Source organism: Ahaetulla prasina, chromosome 6, assembly GCF_028640845.1.
Source record: "Ahaetulla prasina isolate Xishuangbanna chromosome 6, ASM2864084v1, whole genome shotgun sequence".
Taxonomy (NCBI): Eukaryota; Metazoa; Chordata; class Lepidosauria; order Squamata; family Colubridae; genus Ahaetulla; species Ahaetulla prasina.
The window spans coordinates 26,330,579-26,351,040 of NC_080544.1; the positions used below are offsets into that span (position 1 = coordinate 26,330,579).

Here is a 20,462-nt window from a genome sequence, read left to right on the forward strand (position 1 = left end):
CCCCCTATGTCTTATGGTATGCTTGCTTGAGAATAAGTCTTATTACATTCCATAGGATGGCCACCCTAAGTAGCAATCATAACGCAGAGCCATACTGGGCCAGATCAAATTGACTCTATACAGGGACTCTTAGAGGACCACAGAGAGGTCCCCAATTACAGCGGCCATTAAAAAAAATGCAATACATGATACACACAAGTACCACAGATAGCTTAGATACGATGCTCATATTCAAAACATTTTTAAAGGCTAGTACCTGAAACCAAGACTTGGATTTTTGCTCTGTGCTTAAATGGCTCCACAATATCTCTATAGTCAAGTCTTCTCCATTCATTAAGGGCCTTCATTGGAGTAGCCTTATGAATGATGCAAAGGAGAACGAAGTTACTCTGCATCTTCACTTCTTTTGCATTTGGAGACTGCAGCAAATTATTACAGAAAATGAGGGCATTGGGTAATCCATTAAAAATTGGCACAGAGAGGACATTAAAGCTCCCGAACTACCATGCCAGCACCTGGCTAAGGAAAGACGTCCATTTGTAAATGAACTCTTCTTTGCACCAAGAAGTAAACCTGTAAGGGACACCTGGATTGGTACCTTTTCGAGAGATCTGCTGCAGGGGGATGGGGGGAATGCTACTCTGCACAAGCAGCATTTTAAATCAGCATTTTGTGTAGCAGCAGAATTGAGCTCTCAGAGTAGGTTTCTGTTATGAATAATGCAGCCAAATGGTTTCTGTCAAAGTTGTAGAACAGCTGAAGAATGATTTGAAGTAGGTTCAAAAAAAAAAAGCTTTTAGAAAGGATAGGAAGACTCGAAAAAGCTGGATTCTTTCCTGCAGAGGCCCCAGATTCTGCAATGAATGCGAGACCGACACTTGCATCTAATTCAGACACTTGCTTTGCTATGCTGCTTGGGAAAACATCCTATATTCATTAATTAATTAATGTTCATTAAATTCTTAGACTATTGAAGTTTACACAGAATGGAAACGGCTATGTAGAGCGGAGAAGACTCAACTGCCTGTGTTTGCTGCAGAACTATTAAGGGAGATGGGTGTGTGTGTGTGGAATCTTCAAGGATGAAAAATGAACAGAAGATATTGCGAAGGAAAAGGAATGAAGATTTGGGTGGGGAGGAAGCCCAGTGATTTAATGGTGTCTGCCAGTTTATTTTATTTCGTTGTCCAGCTAGCATCTGCAAACAGTATTAAATTTCCTTTAGCTAGGCTCTGGCCTTAAGAGAGCTTTGAAAAATCTTGCCACACCCCAGTGGAACTGCCTTTCAGTGTACAATTTTATAGACATTACATTCCTGTGACTCTCGGCTCTCATGAATGGAGAAAAATCAAATAGTCTTGATTAATCGGCATGCTCAGAACACCCATCTGAAAACAGATTTTCTCGATCAGTGAAGAAATGTACACAATCAGCTTTTTTTTTTTAAAAAATTTTTTATTAAAGAGTTTTTGCAAAGTAAAAGCGATACAAATTCAAAAAAAAAGGAAGTGAAGTGATTAGTAAATAGAAATGAAAAAAGGCAAAAGAAAAAGAAAGATATAAGGAAGAGCTTTCAATCTTTACAGCATTTGTAAGTGCATTTATATTTTGTCCGATCTCTCTAAGGTTACTCTCAGAAGTTCTCTTCTTTTCATATTCTACCCCTTGTAATCATCAACCAGGCAAATCACAAGTTTGAGGGGTTTTTTCTTTTTTCAGAAAAGAACCCCCAAAAAATTTCCAGTCTCTAACAAACATAGTTATTGTCTTTTCCCTAATCAAACAAGTCACCCAGTTTTTCCAAGAGAAGATGAAGATTGTGGGTTTTATTCAGTGGTAGGATTCAAATAATTTAACAACCGGTTCTCTGCCCTAATGATTTATTCCAACAACCAGTTTGCCAAACTGCTCAGAAAGTTAACAACTGGTTCTCCTGAAGTGGTGCGAACCGGCTGAATCCCACCACTGGTTTTATTATAGGGTTCCCTGAATTGGAATTCATTTGCTTTAGGAATGGGTCCCTTAAAAGTCCCCTTCAGAAATGGATTATCCATTAAACAAGACAAATGTTGGGTTTAGACACTTCCCAAAATCAAAACTCCATTTCTGACATTGGTATAGAGCCACCAACTCACATCTTTTTATCATAATGGTGCCCGAAATTCACTAGGTGTGACTTGAATGATAGCTCATCTATCTGACCACCAGTGAATTGGTCTATTTTCAAAACTCTTTCCTTCCTTCTCTGTATTTCTTTCACCTTGATGTGTTTGTGTTATTTTTATATTGTGAGCTGCCCAGTCATCCCGGAATTGGGTAACCCTGAGGTAATAATTTTTTTTTTTTAAAATGTGTGGAATTTATTTCTTCACCTCTTAAATCTATGTTTTTTCTTCCTAGTGTTTTTCCTACAAGTGCGCTTTTTGTAATCAAGTATTGATTCATTGGTTGCAACAGAAACTGATCAACCAACTTGTCGTCTAAGCTTGATATCATAGACTGGAGGGTGATTGGTCTGCCACCCAGCTGGCTTTCACACCTAAGGCAGGATTAGAACTCTCAAATATCCTGGTTTCTATTTTTTCTTATTTTTACAAATAATTCCAGGCGGCAAACATATCCAATCCACCTTTACTACAATTGTGCTGAATCAAGTATTTGAAAGATTTGAAAGAGTGAAGAGAATTGGAAATATTCCAGTGTTTTGGGACTTGGTGGTGCGATGGGATTTTGGAGGGTGTCTATGAATTTAAAATTAATATATTTTAAAACTACTTCACTAGGAAATTTCAGGCATAATTTATATATATAAAATATTGTTTAAGTTTAATGTTGCACAAAATGGACCAGAATTCTCAGCTTCATCACTCTATGATTATTTCTGTTTTATGCTGTAAAAGCGTTGAGGGAGCGTTGATTTTGAAATATAAGTCGCAGGGCAATAAAAGTACATCTATCCATTCAAATACCACAAAATCCTACCTTGTTTTCCCCAAAATAAGACATTCCCTGATAATAAGCCCAGTCGGGCTTTTAAGTGCATGGCAATAAGGCCAAGCGCTTATTTCAGGGTTCAAAAAAAAAAAAGGTCTTATTTTTGGGGAAACATGGTATTTATTCCAATGCAGGTGTTTCCTACTAGTTAGGATCCTCTTTTGTAAATAGATCAAGAAAACGGCATCGTGAATCAAGTTGTGTTACTGTTGGCAACCTTTCTCTGAAACGTTTTGTCCATGAAACGGAATCTTCTTTCTTGTGTGCCAAGAACCAAAAGGAAATTGTGGTAAGCAGCTAAAGGCAATGCTCCTATTTTCCCTGCATACTTCTTCCTCCCTTGGTTAGGGTTAGGGTTAGACTTCTTCCTGCAGTGAAACCATGCTGGGCTAACTATCTTTGGAAGGCGGAAGCAGGCATTATATAAACCTGCACAACTTATGTTTAAAGACATCAAATGCCAGTTGGATCCTATAAATGAAATATGAATGAAAAAGGTCAGGGCGCAATATATCAAGCAAGATTCTTCCCAGTACGTTCTTTATTTATAACCTCTTTTTAAAAGATTAAAATGGTATGAAAAAGGAAGAGAGTAAGAAAAAGGAACATCATGTGTAAGCCCACATGATTGTCATTCATGCTTTACATGATCCTCATGCTTATCGGTCTTTACCACGTGCAGCTGTAGGACACTCTGATCATTGCATGATTCACCTTGTACCTGCTTACAGGCAAAGACTTAAAACCACAAAACCAACAATTAAATCAGTGAAGATCTGGACGGAGGAGTCAAAATTAAAGCTGCAGGCCTGCTTTGACTGCACTGATTGGAACATTTTTGAAGATACTTCTGCAGACCTGGATGAACTCACAGATACTGTAACATCATATGTCAACTTCTGTGAAGATCTATGTGTACCGACAAAGAACTTGCGAATATACAGTAACAACAAACCTTGGTTCACACCTAAACTTAAGCAGCTACGTCATTCCAAAGAGGAAGCCTACAGGAAAGGTGATAAAATACTGTACAATCAGGCCAGAAATGTACTAACAAGGGAGATCACAGCAGCAAAAAGAAGCTACTCTGAAAAGCTAAAGAATCAGTTTTCAGCAAATGAATCAGCAAACGTGGAAAACTCTTAAAAATATCACCAGCTATGGCAAACCTCCCTCCCAGGCTGAAGGAAATCAAAAACTGGCAGATGACCTGAACGTGTTTTACTGCAGGTTTGAAAGGAAACTACAGCCACCTATCTCCATAACCCCCATCTCAGACACACCAACAACAGCCAAGCCTCCTACAACTGACCCCATCCCATTGGGTTCACAACCCTAGTGATCACAGAAAAGGCAGTGCAGGACCTATTTCACAGACAAAAGCAAGGAAAAGCTCCAGGCCCAGACAAGATAACTTCTTGTTGCCTAAAAGTCTGTGCTGACCAATTGGCCCCTATCTTTACCTGTATCTTCAATAAATCACTAGAGATGTGCTATATTCCTTCTTGCTTCAAACACTCTACCATCATGCCAGTGCCGAAGAAGCCCACCATCAAGGAACTGAATGACTACAGACCAGTTGCTTTAACATCTGTAGTCATGAAAGCCTTTGAAAGGCTAGTGCTTTCCTACTTGAAAACTATCACGGATCCACTGTTAGACCCCTTGCAATTTGCATACCGAGCAAATAGATCAACAGATGATGCTGTTAATATGGCTCTGCACTACATCTTACAACATCTTGAATCTCCAAAGACCTATGTAAGGGTCCTCTTTGTAGACTTTAGTTCAGCATTCAATACCATCATTCCAGACACTCTTCTACGCTAAACCAACTACAGGTACCTGAACAGACTTCTAAGTGGATCACAAGCTTCCTAACAAACAGGAAGCAGCAGGATCACTTCAGGTACCTGTTCAATTATCAAAGGGCCCCCCCAAGGCTGTGTGCTCTCCCCACTTCTCTTCTCTCTGTATACCAATGACTGCATCTCCAACGATCCATCTGTTAAACTACTGAAGTTCGCAGATGACACAACAGTGATTGGTCTCATTTGAGACAATGACGAATCCGCATATAGACGTGAGGTTGAACGACTAGCCTTGTGGTGCAACTGTAACAATCTGGAACTGAACACACTCAAAACTGTAGAAATGGTGGTAGACTTTAGGAGAAACCCTTCCATACTTCCACCTCTCACAATACTTGACAACACAGTATCAACAGTAGAAAGCTTCAAATTTCTAGGTTCTATCATATCACGAGATCTAAAATGGACAGTTAACATCAAAAACATCATCAAAAAAGGACAACAAAGACTGTTCTTTCTGCGCCAACTCAGAAACCTCGAATTGCCCAAGGAGCTACTGATCCAGTTCTACAGAGGAATTATTGAGTCTGTCATTTCCACTTCTATAACTGTCTGGTTTGGTTTTGCAACCCAACAAGAAAGACACATATTTCAGAGGATAATTAGAACTGCAGAAAAAATAATTGCTACCAACCTGTCTTCCATTGAAGACCTGTATACTGCACGAATCGAGAAGACGGCTGTGAAAATATTTACAGATCCTTCACATCCTGGACACAAACTGTTTCAACTCCTACCATCAAAATGACGCTATAGAGCATTGCACACCAGAACAACTAGACACAAGAACAGTTTTTTCCTGAAGGCCATCACTCTGCTAAACAAATAATTCCAAAAATGTCAAACTATTTACTAAATCTACACTACTATTAATCTTCTCATCGTTTAAATCACCAATCTCTTTCCACTTATGACTGTAGGACTGTAACTTTTTGTTGCTATAATTAAGGGTTAAATTGCAACCTAGGACCATTATTTGTGTTGTAAATGTTGTACCTTGTTGAAGGTATTTTTTCTTTTATGTACACTGAGAGCATATGCACCAAAACAAATTCCTTGTGTGTCCAATCACACTTGGCCAATAAAAAAATTCTATTCTATTCTATTCTATTCTATTCTATTCTATTCTATTCTATTCTATTCTATTCTATTCTATTTTCTTCTCTTCTCTTCTCTTCTCTTCGCTTCTCAACAAGTCATGCTCTGGCTCTTAAAGCAATGGAGAAGGACTAGATCTTCTTAACTGAATAATCAGGAAGAGAACCTTAAGTTGAGAAGGATTATCACAATACAGGAAATCCTTGACTTACAACCACAACGGAGCCCAAAATTTCCATTGCTAAGCAAGACAGTTGTTAATTTTGTCCCATTTTACGACCTTTCTTGCCAGAGTTGTTAAGTGAATCACTGCAGTTGTTAAGTCAATTATACGGTTGTTAACTGAATCTGGCTTCCCCATTGAATTTGCTTCTCAGAAGGTCGCAAAAGGGGATCATATGACCCCAGGGCACGGCAACCATCATAAGTACCAGCCAGTTGCCAAAGGTCCAAGTTCGGATCACATGACCATGGGGATGCTGCAACATGTGAGAAACAGTCATAAGTCACTTTTTTCAGTGCTGCTGTAACTTCAAATGGTCATTAAATAAATGGTTGTAAGTCAAGGACGACTGTAAAGATATCAAGGTAAGAAACAGGATTTTCATAATAGGCTTAAAACTTCTTTTCAATAATTGGGAACTATCTGAAAAGCAGTAAATTGTTGCTCCTCAGTAAGAGAAGCTTTATTTTTTGATACAAAAAAGAAAAATCAACCTTAGGTTTCACCGATTTAGATATTTAGCTTTCATGAGCAATTAAGTGGCTGTTTTCTGGTTTTTAGATGTTCCGATGCTCAGAAGTTTCCGTGGCACTATCACGTAGTTAAGTGTTTTAAGTTCAGACACATGAATTTTTTCTTACTTGAGCTTGCTTCAGGAAAGTTTGTGAAATCCAACCCAGTGTTTCAAAAACCATTGTAATTTTTCCTATTTATGGTTTTTACAGGGAGGAGAAAGTACATGGTAAGATTTTAGACTGGAATTTAGTGTTTCAGAAACAATATTTAAAAAAACCAGGGCACAGATGAACACTGAAACAGTCCATCACTTACCTGTTTTGAACAGACACTTGAAATAAAACATTAAATTTCTTCCAGGGGAAAATGGCTTGACTTATATTATCAAGCTTCACCTCACCATTTAAGAGTGATGTGTCCCGTCATCAGCTCTTAAATGAAGACTGACCTCTTCTCACCCCATTTCTGTAATCTTAAAAATTCTGTAGAAGAATTTAAGTCTTAAATTAAGCCTCTGCAGAAGAAAGACTTGCTATTTCAATTCACGGGATGGAATTGTGTGAAAGTAAATCAAAGAGCCTTCCAACTCTTCACTGGAGGAGGTGAATGTCTTCTCTGAGCTGCTGGTTAAAATTGACTTTAGGAATGGAAAGTTCTAAGTGACTGACAGAAGAGGATTATTTCCAGTGCTGATTTGAAAGGACTGAGTAAAAAAAAAAACCTACTCTTTTTGAATGGTCTCTTGCAAGAGAAAATGCACTGATGCACTTTAATCAAGATGAAAAATGGCCATTTTGCAGTCGTTTTCAGAACTTTTAAGTTATAGAGAGAAACTGCTTAACATGATAGTTCCCCACAGCTTAAACTTAATGCAAAGCCTCAAGGGGCACGTCTAATGGACTTGGCCCTCTTTCTATCCAGATTTTCCCCAAATATGAAGTTAGTACCCTGATCAAAGTAAATTAACATCTGCAGCATTTCCTAAGGGAACAGTACCACAACCATTACTCTTAAAACACATTTGAAAATACATTTTAGCAAGAAATCCATAAAACAACATGCTTTAAATCTGGAATAGTCACTAAAAGCAAAGTTACTACAACATACTTAAGTGCTTCAGTGGCAATTCAAACTGCTGTAGCTTTTAAGATATGCCTAAATTGAATCCATTTTATTTAAGAATGAATTTCCCTATACTCAGTGATGTTGCCAGATTATTGTGTGTAAAACTGATCTGGTTGTGCGGTTCCTGTTGTTGATCAGAACTACTTGCTTTAGCATTCAATTGTTTTTTGTATCCTTTTTTTCAAATATATTGTGCTAAGTTGTACAATGATGAAAGTTGTTTATTAGAGTATTTTCAATCTGAGCAGTCTAACTATAAAGAGTATTGGGCCCTATCCAACAATATGCAGTTCAGTGAGCAACAAAGATAATTAGGGGAGTGGAGGCTTAAGGGGTTTTAAGTCCGTTTTAGTTGATTGCCTTGTTAAATATTTGGTTTTAAATTCTTTTTAAATTTGTTATTTATTCTTTGTATTTTAATATGGCTGTACACTGAGTCCTTCGGGAGAAGGGCGGTATAAAAATTAAATTATAAATAAATAAATAAATAAAACATATGATGAATGGTTACAGGAACTGGGCATGGCTAGTCTAGTGAAGAGAAGGACCAGGGGAGATGTGATAGCTGTGTTCCAATATTTGGGGGGCTGCCACAGAGAAAAAGGGGTCAAGCTATTTTCCAAAGCACCTGCAGGCCAGACAAGGAATAACGGATGGAAACTGATCAAGGGAAGATTAATTTAGAAATAAGGAGAGATTTTCTGACATTGAGAACAACCAACCAATGGAACAGCTTTGCCTTCAGAAGTTGTGGGAGCTTCATCAATGGAAGCTTTCAAGAAGAAACTGGACTGCTATCTGTCAGAAATGGTGTAGGGCATGGTTGGTGAACCTTTTCGGCACTGAGTGTTGGAGTGTGTGTATGTGCCGGAAACCTGTTGTGACTCCAGCCTCCGAACCTGGCCCCATGCCTGAAAGTGACTCAGAAAGTGAGGGGGAAGGGCCGGTAAGGCTTACCTCGGGAGCACCGATTCCTGTGGCTCGGCTCCAGGAGCCAGAACCAGACCAGTCGGAGGACGTAATGAGGCTGTCATCCTGATTCCTCCCTTCCCCAGGCTACGCCTTCAGACCCAGCTGATAATAATAATCAAGCATGGCTTGACCCGCGCTTCAGAAGATTAGAGAGGAGGCATCATCAAAAGGAATGGTGGGGCAGGAGCCCCACCCACAGGATGCTTTGGGACTGCTCTCACTCCACAGGAAGCAAAAGTTTAGCTGAACCGTTTCAAAAAGAGCTGAAAGTCTTGCTACGTGAGTCATTTGTTTGAACTTTGGCAGGCAGCTGCGATTTCTCTGCCAGGACTGATAAAAGCTGTGAATCCACTGGCTGAAGGCCAGCTCGTGAGTCTGAAGTGGGGAAGGAGACAGAACAAAACCGTAAGAGCAGCTGCCTGATGCACATGCATGCGCTGGGAAGATGATCATCCAATTTCTGCCATGCACATGCGCACTGGCCAGCTAGTCTTCCCATGTCCATGCGAGCCAGAAACCGGAACACCAGGTGGCCGGTGCACATGTGCACATTGGAAGCTTATCTTGCCGGTGTGTGCATGCGCACTGGCAGCTGCTCTTCCAGTTTCTGTCGCTCCTGCGTGTGTGGAGACCAGCTGGCTGGTGCGCCCAAATCCAGAAGAGCAACTGGCGATGGCTTGCATGCCGGGAGAGATGGCTCTGCATGCCACTTCTGGCACATGTGCCATAGGTTCGCCATCACGAGTGCAGGGTTTCCTGCTTGGGTGGGGGCCTGGAAAAAAACCCCAAAAACAACCTGAAAATGGCCCAAAAAACAGCCCCAAAACAGGCATGCGCACACTGACCAGATGGTCTTTGGGTTTCCGGAGCTCCGGCACACGCACATGCACACGCTCTCTAGTTTGGGCACTCGGTGCCGAAAAAGTTTGCCATCACTGGTATAGGATCTCCTGCTTGAGCAGGGGGCTGGACTAGAAGACCTCCAAGGTCCCTTCCAGCTGTATTCTAATTCCCTTCTCCCAATCCCTAAAGCAGCTGTGCACTAAAAAAAGACACAAATACCTGGGGTAGGGTGACCCAGGTAAACAGAATTAATTTTAGAACCAGAAAAAAAAAAAGAGAGCACTTACTTGGAACACATGGAAGTAGAACCACCAGGAGGAACTGTGAAAGTATTTGATTCAGTGACATTTTTGTGCATTATTTGAATTGCAAAGTTGGGAGAAACTCACTTTTATGGCTAAAATCTGTATTACGTATTGCCTTCAGAGACATCGGCAGGAGTTAAAGAAAAAAGTCAAGATAGCACCCGTGTCATCTTGACTTTTATTTTTTAATAGCCTCGTTTCAATACCTCTGTTGCTCTTTTACCTGATCTGGCTATTTTTCAAGTATGAAAATGCAGCAGCATTAATGGATACAAGAATTCATTTTTCCTTCAAACTTAGCTCAATACCGAATGATTTTACTAAAAAAATGCAGCTTGTAGCGAGATTTGGGAAACAGGACGGTTCTGTTACAGAGCCAAGACCATGATTTATTGCTCTCCGAGGAATCTTGGATTAAGCTGGGAAGCTTCATAACTAAGTAGGCTCATGTGAAGCAAGAAGTCCTTTTCAGTGATCTAGCCCAACAGCTCCTTCTGCTTAGAAATACTGAATTTAACAACTAATGAATATCAACGTACCTGAAGTTATTAATCATCCCTCTTTACTGAACTGTAACTCTTAGGAAAGATTAAGAGAGCTAAAAGCTCTTAGCGGAGGCAGCTACAAAGAAAATTAAACAAAACCTGAAATGGAAAAATAGAAAAGCTTGTTGTATAGGTATATAAGCCATTGGTGGGGCAGTAGTTAGAATGCACAATTGCAGGCTAACTCTGCCCATTGTCAGAAGTTCGATCCTGACCGGCTCAGCCTTCCATCCTTCCGAGGTCAGTAAAATGGGACCCAGATTGTTGGGGGCAATATGCTGATTCTGTAAACTGCTTATGAAAGGGCCGTAAAGCGCTATCGAGTGATATATAAGTGCTATTGCTATATGTATGTTTTCCAGAATTATTCGTACTTAGTATTTCAGACACCATCCTGTTAAAAGTTTCTGTCAGAGACAATGCGCACCTGAGGCTCACAACATAAATCATTCTCCACGCCACAAAGAACTTTCAAAAAGATTTTGTATTATAAATATATTGTCTTTTTCACAAAGCCCCTCCATTGGAAAATAAAGTTTGGTATTGTTGGTAAGGGAAGTATGAATTTTCTTATACATATGGTTTCATACAAATTCTGACTCGGTAGATAAGGCACAGTGCTCTATGTTTAAGTCAGAACTGATCTTGTCTCCATGCCTTCACGGGGTAAAATTGTTCTTCCTTACAGAATAAAAGCAACAGTACGTTTAAAATTACAATCTTGAATCCACAGTGAAATTTAAAAAGACGAGTCATACTTAAGACACACAAAAAAAGTCATTTTTTACAACCTGCCTTCAAACAGCGTCCTCCAGCATACGCAGACAAAGCACAACTGCAGTTCTGTTCAAGCCTTTTATATGTGGAGAGTTACTGGCTCATTTCTTGGAATTAGCTCAATTTATTTGTGAGGCATAAGAAAGAAAGAAAAAACTATACTGAGAGGGAGAATTTGTTTCCGAAGTTTTTTGGCACTTGGTAAAACCAGGCAATTTGGAGTGAAGGCCCAGGAAGCACAACTGGTTAGGAGTAGAAATTTTGAAGTCAATCAAATCTGGTTTATGACCCTTAGCCCAGTTCTACAGAAGTGTTCAGGCACAAATGTTCGAAACCAAAGAAACAAGTAGAAATGATATATAATACCTTACCATCCAAGCAAAGCACTTGTCAGATGATGAAAAGTTCCTATATCCATTCTACTTCCTTCACAAGCTACAAATCTTTTTTAGCCATGGCATCTTACTGTCGTTAGAAATGAAATATATCGCTCAATAAAAAAAAACATTTAAATGGGTATATCCGCAAAATATATATATGTATATATTTTGTCCGTAGATAAAATATTTGTCCGTAACTGAATGAGCGATTGGCACCGGAGACAAAAGTTGGAGTGGGATATTAGTGTAAACTATCAGTGTTAATCAAGGCAATGAGAAAGGGAAAAATAATTTGGACTAAAAAAATAAAAAGGGGACTGGTATCATTCAAACTCTGATAAGGCACACCGTCTTCGAAACTCTTGCCCGCGTTCGTGGATCCATTTGTTGGAGACTATAAAAGAAGAAGAAAAGGAAGTATTGGTTAGCTCATAAAATTTCCTTCAGGAGCTCAAGGCAATGTACACAGCATTTGTTCCTCCAATTTGTCCCTACAGCAGGGCTGTCAAACTCCTGGACTGTGAGCCGTATGGGTCACACGCTGGCCACGCCCACACCCGGTTTAGCGAAGGGGGGGGGGAAGTCCCAATATGTCACGTGACGCCGCCATGACAACATGAATTCGACACCCCTTCTCTTCAGCAACCATCAAAAGGATAGGTTGGGCTGAAAGACAATGACAGACCCTGAATTCGCGAGTGAGATTTCATGGACAAGATAAAGATGAAGCTATTTCTCCCCAGTTCTTAACCAAAACCATAACCATCTCATCACACCGGTAGTTCACGCCTGGTTATACAGTATTTAATGATCAATCTACCTACAGAAGTGTCATATAAACTGTATCACATAGGTAGTCCTTGACTTATGACCACAGTTGAGTCCAAAATTTCTATTCCAAAGCGAGACAATTGTTAAGTGAGTGTTGCCCCATTTTACGACCTTTTTTGCCACAGCTGTTAAGCGAATCGCTGCATTTGTTAATTCAGCAATATGGTTTAAAGTGAATCTCGCTTCCTCCATTGACTCTGCTTGGCAGAAGGTCACAAAAAGTGGTGCACATGACCCTGGGACACCGCAACCATCATAAATGTGAATCAGTTGCCACGTATGACCATAGGGATGGCTACAACAGTCGTAAAATGTGGAAAATGGTCGTGTCACAAGTCGCTGTTTTTCAGTGCCACTGTGACGTTAAACAGTCACTAAATGAATGGTTGTAAGTCGAGGACTACCTGTACTTATTATTGGGCCGAGGAAAATTAGAGTGCTATGCCTGAACCATGTCTGTCAGCCCCGAGCCCAAAGACAACACAAGATCCAATCAAGTCCAATCTTTTATTTGCTTACAGCTAAAAGCAGAGTTTTGCCAAGCAAAAGCGCTATTCTTTTACTATCCTAAGAGATTCTAGGACAAACTCAATTTAATTACGGGCCGCATCAGGGTTGTGTTTGACCTCAAGGGGCCGGGGTGGGCGTGGCCAGCTCAATGTCACTCATGTCAGATGTGCCTGCGGCAGCCCAACCACTCTGCCAGCAAAACCAGGCTCTTGAACTCTGTTTTCAGCTGCCACGACCTCCTGCAACCCTCTGCCAGTGAAAATGGAGCTGAGGGGTGGGATGGGGGGCACACAGCCTTCGCGAGCTCAGTTTTCACTGGCAGAGGGCTGCAGGAGGCCGTGGCAACTGAAAATGGAGCTTGGGAACCCTGTTTCGCTGGCAGAAGCACGACGGGCCGACCCTTTGCTGTTTCCAGGGCGGCTCTGTGGGCCAGATCTAAGTACCCTGTGGACCGCATCCAGCCCCGGGCCTTGAGTTTGACACCCCTGTTCTAGGATATGGCTATTCTGAACCTCTTCCTCCTTCTCCCATCAGCTCAGGTCTGCACTGTCTCTTAATTAAGGCCTTTCTCTGGGAAAACTCTGTGGTGCCAAAATTCTCCTCATTGCTGTTCCAGATGCACATTCCATCACAATACTGAAGTGTCAAACCATTTTTCAAGTTAAGAAACAGGTTCTGGTTTTGGACAAGGGATTCCCAAGCTTCACATAGATCACTGCTAGTGCTAAGAGGCACTTAGCATCTGAGGGATCATTAAGTCATTCTCTACACCCAATCCATTTCTACATAGCCCGTGTCGTCAGGTGTGGATTAAACAACTTCTTTTCACTGTTTGCAATTGGAGAAAGAAAAAATAAAAACCAAAAATAGGCAAGTGTGTTTCCATTCCATGATTTCACATTCTTCCTACAAAAAGTTTAATAAGTCCTCCCGCTTGAGACGTTTCAAGAATGTTCCCATACAGGATTTAAAAGGAGACTATTACAATCTTATCTGTCAAATTTCATACATACCCCATTTGTTACCAACTAATACCGGACATGCGGCATGCCGGGTGCTGTAGTCTCCTTCACCGCTTGGGAAAAGATTGTACCAAAATACCGCTGTCCCCTAGTAAAACACAAAGTAACAGCAACTTATTTGGGGGTTAACATTTGAAAAATGCAACACTAAAGAGGGAATACAGGATGTAAATATTTTCCACGTGCCTGACAGGATGTGGCAAAGCATTCTCCATCACCCCTGCTTTTGTTTCTAATGTTTCTCAAATGCTACATTGCAGGAGGTGGGCAAGATATAGGTAGCCCACAGTTAACAACAATAATTGGAAGTGGAATTCCCACCGCTAAGTGATGAGATGCAACATCGTGTGACGGAATTGCTTAGCAATGGCAATCCTGGCACTTCCTATTGCTGTTGTTAACCGAATCCCACCCAGATATCCACAAAGACCATTTCCACTCACCCTGCCAGGACAAGCTATCAAAGTATGAAATGAGAGCAAACCCCATTCCCAACCAGCACTGATGAGGTTACCTAGTTTGGTAATGAAATGTCTGCAAGAAAGCAACCAAGCTCAGAGGACCAAAGACCTCTCATTTCAACTACAAATATGATCCTCTATGAGGATCAACCCCAATATAAGCAATCCCTGGTTTGGTCCCTTCCCAGCTGTGAGCCTCAATAAGGTAAGAAAGAGTCTGCCACCATTTCAACTCCTCCGACCCACTTTATCTCCCCCCCCCTCCATCTCCACCCTTCTGCCTACCCCAGAGGTCAGCAACCTGCGGCTCTGGAGCCACATGTGGCTCTTTCACTCCTCTACTGTGGCTCTCTGACACTCAAAATATGTGTCACAACTGCCAATGTGTGACACCCGCCGGCATGCAATTTATTGAGCTTTTCAACCCCTGGTAGGCCAACCATAGATAAATCCAAGAAAAGAAAAGTTTCAGAAGAAAACAGAACATTTAATTCAACTACATATGCTAGTTTTGTGGACGCTCAAGAAATAGTCAGGCATGGGAAGGGTTTTGTGGCTCCCGGTGTTTTCTTTTCTGTGGGAAATGGGTCCACATGGCTCTTTGAGTGTTTAAGGTTGCAGACCACTGGGCTACCCTGACACCACTACCGCTCCAGGTGATCTTCAGTGTCTTCTTCCTCCTGCTGCTGAAGAGGCGCACCTAGACTGGCCCTGTGCAAGGCACTTGCTGGCTGTTCCAAGTTTTCTTCCCAAGGTCATTTGCGATTTTGTCCAAATAGTGTGTAGTTTATTCTTGAGGCTTTGGAAATAGAGCATAGGGCCAGGAGAAGCAGCGGAGTGCAGGGGAGTCAAGGGGGCAGAGATAAGAGGGAGACAAGCAGGTGGGGAGAACCGAACCATCTCTGCAGTTGTGAATGTGGATTGCCTGCCAAGCGGTCTGAATTTTGATTATATGACTGCAAGGGCATTGTTTCAGCAGCCACACAATCCCAGCAAACCATACTATTCCTTCAGCACTGCCCTGGCTTTAACTGGTCACTGAACAAATGGTCATCAGGAGAGGACTACCTGTATTTCATTTCAAACGATTTCAAGGGTGAGTTTTCACAAAATTATCCATCTCAAGCACAACATGCTCAAACCAACTCAAAGCAAAAGGTCGCTAGGATTTCCCCTGGGAAATGGTTCAAAATAAAACATTTTGCACACCCCGTCTACATTCCTCTCATCCAAGTTTAAACAGCTGGCGTTATTTCAGTTTCATTAAAAAGGAGGACAGCCCCAAATCTTTTTAATATAAAAATTCTCGGGCTTATGAAGATTATTTGCTCTTCTAATTTATTGTAAAATGTTAACAGGAATGGGCAACGAACTGGGATTGCAAACTGCCGTTTGCTTCTGATATGGAAGCTAAGCTTGTTGCCCGTGCTCAAATTGCTGTGTCCAAACTTAGATATAATAACAAAGTATTATTTCACTATTGCTTCAAGGGCCTACAAGAGAAGAAGGAGAAAAAGACATGTGGCACAACTGTTCCTAGGTACAGGTAGTCCTCAACTTACAGCTGGTTGCTTAGTGACCATGCAACAGACACACCCCCACCCCCCCCGCAAAAGCACCAGACTAAGAGAAAGCAAATGGACAGGTCCAGATGATAATTTTAATTGAGGGTTTTTAGTGGGGCTATTTTATAATTTTATTTTATCTTCCTATTTTAAATTCTCAGCTTATGGAATTAGATTTTTAAATATATATTGTATTTTAATTCTTTTGTACATCTGTTTTATTTATGCTGTACACCGCCCTGAGTCTTCGGAGAAGGGCAGTATATAAATTTAAATAATAAATAAATAAATGTGGTATTCAGCCGGTTCAGACAAACTAGTAGCGGTGATCGCGGGTGGGCCTCCCCTGGCTCCAAGCTGTGCTATTTAGTCATGTTTTCGAGGCCGGGAGCATGCGTGGAAGGTGTACACACGAGCAAAGCGCATGTGTGGAAGGCCGGGCGCATGCACGAGCAAAGCGCATGTGTGGAAGCCCACATGCCCAAAGCGAGCATGCGCACGGCGAACTGGTGGTAAAGATAAGTGAAACCCATATAGACTGGCAAGTTCCAAAGTGAAATCAGAAGCTGTCACAACTGTTTCCTATTCTGGCAACCCAAACAATTGATACAGCCTCAGATGGCATCAGAAGAAGACAGAAAAGAAAACAAATTGGCAGGCAGGAAGGAAAGAAGGAAGGAAGGAAGAGCCTGGATTGTCCTATCTTTCCTCTAAAAGTGTTACTTTTAAAACCCAACTCTTATCTTTCTGCCAGCAAAAATGAAAAGATACCAGAAATTTTATGAGGTACGTGGAGGTCAGTGATGGTTCCTTTACATGCACACCTTCTGCTTACCTTCTTTGGCCAAACGCTGGCTCCAACTTCAGGGAATACAGTTGCTCCTCCTGCTGCCACATCACTCATCTGAAAAAGAGAAAAAGTGACTATCCATTCACAATTCTCTTTGAACCCTACCTGAAAAGTAATCCCACAGATTCCATCAATAAAATTTTGACGGCACCAAAAATGAGAACATAAAACCAGCAAGCTTACAGTACAGCCCGATTTGGTACATTTTGTGTTTTTTTTTTATTGTCATAAAAATATTTTAGCCCTAGAAAAGGGGCAGAAAAGAATAAAAAAGTAATTAATCATCACCCTAACTCGGAAAAACCTCCGTCCAGAGATACACTGGGATAAGACAGGTGGCCAATAAATTTAATAAAAAATAAAATAAGAAGTAAACACAGGTGAACATAAGGGATATGACAGTTGTAAAGAAAGCCAATCAAGAGATACTTCCCCCCCCATTTTCTCACAATTAGAACTGAGATCTTCCAGTGAAGGTGAACAATGGGAAATTTGGGATAGGATAAAAGAAATGTGTATGACCCCTTCTTCTGAATACCTTGAATATCAGTGCCTGCCCTTTGGAACATCTTGCCCCCCAAGTACAGATCCGCTCCCACACTTATGACCTTCCATAAGGACCTTAAGACCTGGCTCTGCCAATTGGCTTGGAACCCCAATGGGAGTATATATATGGAAGAGGTTGATGGATTAAGAGAAGACACCTCCCCCAACCTCTCACCCACCCCCATGAATCTTGACCCCTTCCTTCCCATCTTTTTAATTTAATCTTTACCGTTATGAAAAAATATTTACTCTTCTTCGTTTTACTGGCTTTCATTGTTGTAAGTCACCCAGAGTGGCCTCGAACTGAGATGGGTGGCGAACAATTCTTATGATTTTCAATGTTTACTTGAAGGGGAAAAAATACAGGAGGAAGAGGAAATCTTTTGCTCAGAGCCCCTTGATGAGTTTCCCAGAAGCGTTTTGGCTTGGCACCATAATCCTTTTGCCTTACACAATGTAAGCCGCCCTGAGTCTTCGGAGAAGGGCAGGATATAAATTCAAATTTAAAAAAAATGATCACAGAATAATGGCTTAATTGGCAGCAGAGCGGTAAAGGAAATGTTTCCATGTAGAGAGTTCTAAATCTTCAACTGAAAAGTCACAACTGAAGTACTGTACTCTGGAAACTGGTCTGTCTGCTTGACAGACTTCAGAGAAGCACTCACAATCTTAATTTAATGTGCCAGTTCCCTGACTTTATTTATTTATTTATTTATTTATTTATTTATTTGATTTCTATACCGCCCTTCTCCCGAAGGACTCAGGGCGGTGTACAGGCAAAAATAAAACAAAGTGCAATATATAATTTAAAATGCAATTAAAAAACTTATTTTAAACTTAGGACTTAGGATATGTCCATCGGCATAGTCTGGTATGCACAGCACTGGATGGGGCAACCTTTGATTTGATCAAGCACACCTATTATGTTCTTACTGGATATTTATGATAAGAGATATTTAGTTAAGGACACTGTTTTATGAAAAATTGGTTCATTCCATTCACCTATAAAAACGTAACTCATGATGTATACTCCCAAACTTCTGTGTGTAATTCAAAACATTTGACCTTCTATGGTGCCATAACATAAATCGGAACAATACAAAAAATAACACCACCAAAAACCACATCTGTGTTCTTCAGCAACTAATATTTTCTCTCTTTCCCACTTAGAGAAAAATGTCTTGATTGCATCCTAACATCATCTTACTTACGTAGAACAGCCATGTAGCAATTCTATTGCCTGTACCCAGTTCTTTAAAGGCATCTGGTTCGTCTTTCTGTGTTCAAAGACATAGATGGTATTAGGAGTAAAACAACAATGGCACACAGAGAAATTTTTTAAAAAATATAATTCTTCTTGGGATGTCTGAAAAGCAAGAAAAACTGCAGCAGGGTTTTCTCCTTCAAGTTAAAATTGTTTTATTCAGGTTTTATCTGAATAGCTGGATTACATAGCTAGCCCACAAACTTCTTAAGATGCAAAGCATGGTTTTGTTATTCCTCTAACTTATATATAAGGGGAAATCTGCAACACTTACCGTACTTATACACCGAATACAGTCATTTTTGACTTCCTGAAACCCCACTTCGCGCGTCCCGTTTTTGCCAAAAAACAGGCTTGTTTTTCGCAAAAATGGGGCCAGCAGAGAGTTTGGGAGGCCTACAGAATGCTCCTGGGGGCTTGGGAGGGCAAAAACGTGACACGTGTGTGTGTGTGCGTGCGTGTGTGTCTGTGTGCGTGCATGGAAGATTGGGAGCCCCAAAATGGGGCAAAAACAGGGGACACAGAGGGTTTGAGAGGCCTGCAGAGTGCTCCTGGGGGCTAGGGGAGGGCAAAAATAGGCCTGTTTTTTGCAAAAAAATGGGGCCGTTTTTGGCCTCCCAAACTCCTCACGCATTGCTTTTTTGCCCTCCCCTGTCCTCAGGAACATTCTGCAGGCCTCCCAAGCCCTCTGCGTGCCCTGTTTTCATGAAAAATGGGCCCATTTTTGGCCTCCCAAACTCCCCATGCATCATGTTTTTGCCCTTCCCAGCCCCCAGGAACACTCTGCAGACCTCCCAAACCCTCTGCAGGCCCCTTTGCAAAAAACGGGATGCGCAGAGGGTTTGGGAGGCCTGCAGAGTACTCCTGGGGGCCAGGGAGGGCAAAAACTTTTTTCTTCTTCTTTACCTCTTCGAAATCTTGGTGTGTCATATAGTCTGAAAAATACGGTACTTGTTGAAAACTCTCTTCTTTTTGGAATGGATAAGAGAGCCTATGCTCATGAAATTGATCAGCAACTTTTTTTGGAGCCTACCCCAACAATGCCGAGATACATAGTAAAATCCTATGCATTTATGTTGTCTTTGTAATAGGTCACATCAATGCAATGGTTCATTGCATTGCAATCTAAATTTCCAGCCATTTTGAGTGCTTATGAATGCTTGCAACCCATCAGGGATAATCTTCTACCAGATGTTGTATCCTATTTTTCCTATTTTACAAAATGTGATGTGTTTTGGAGGATTCATTATGCAATTGCCTTTACTCTTCTGTTGACATTTTTAAAGCCAGTTCTATTGCTTTTGTGCAACTTGCCAAATTTGTCTGGATGTACAGAGGAACTTGAAAGAGTACTAGTGATATAGAGTCTATTTTAAGGTACTACGATTCCAATACCTCAGCAATTACTGAACAAGTTCTTCTCTAAAGCTCATGGGTTATTCAAAAACTCCACAAAGAAACTATCTTCAGTTAAACGGAGTGGACATATGCAAATCAGAGGTGGGTTTCAGCAAGTTCTGACCAGTTCTGAAGAACCGGTAGCGGAAATTTTGAGAGTTCAGGGAACCGGTAGTAAAAATTCTGACTGGTCCCACCCCCACCTATTCTCTGCCTCCCAGGTCCCAGCTGATTGGGAGGAAATGGGGGTTTTGCAGTCTCCTTCCCCTGGAGTAGGGTAGGAATGGATATTTTGCAGTCTCCTTCCCCTGGAGTGGGGTGGAAATGGAGATTTTACAGTATCCTTCCCCTGCCATGCCCACCAAG

The 20,462-nt window shown here is 41.1% G+C and overlaps 1 protein-coding gene across 5 annotated transcripts in view; it reads right to left on the reverse strand.

Annotated features, from left to right (window-relative positions):
- Positions 1-10,958: 10,958 nt before the first annotated feature.
- The window catches only part of P4HA1 (prolyl 4-hydroxylase subunit alpha 1), a 53,156-nt gene continuing 43,652 nt past the window's right edge, over positions 10,959-20,462 (reverse strand). For all 5 annotated transcript variants that reach the window (XM_058187845.1, XM_058187842.1, XM_058187844.1 and 2 more), the window contains exons 12-15: positions 18,646-18,711; positions 16,874-16,942; positions 14,004-14,100; positions 10,959-12,043 (exon numbers count right to left, since the gene is read on the reverse strand). In XM_058187845.1, coding sequence (XP_058043828.1) covers positions 11,973-12,043; positions 14,004-14,100; positions 16,874-16,942; positions 18,646-18,711 — 303 coding nt within the window. In that variant the 3' untranslated portion in view covers positions 10,959-11,972. The remainder of the gene's footprint in view (positions 12,044-14,003; positions 14,101-16,873; positions 16,943-18,645; positions 18,712-20,462) is intronic.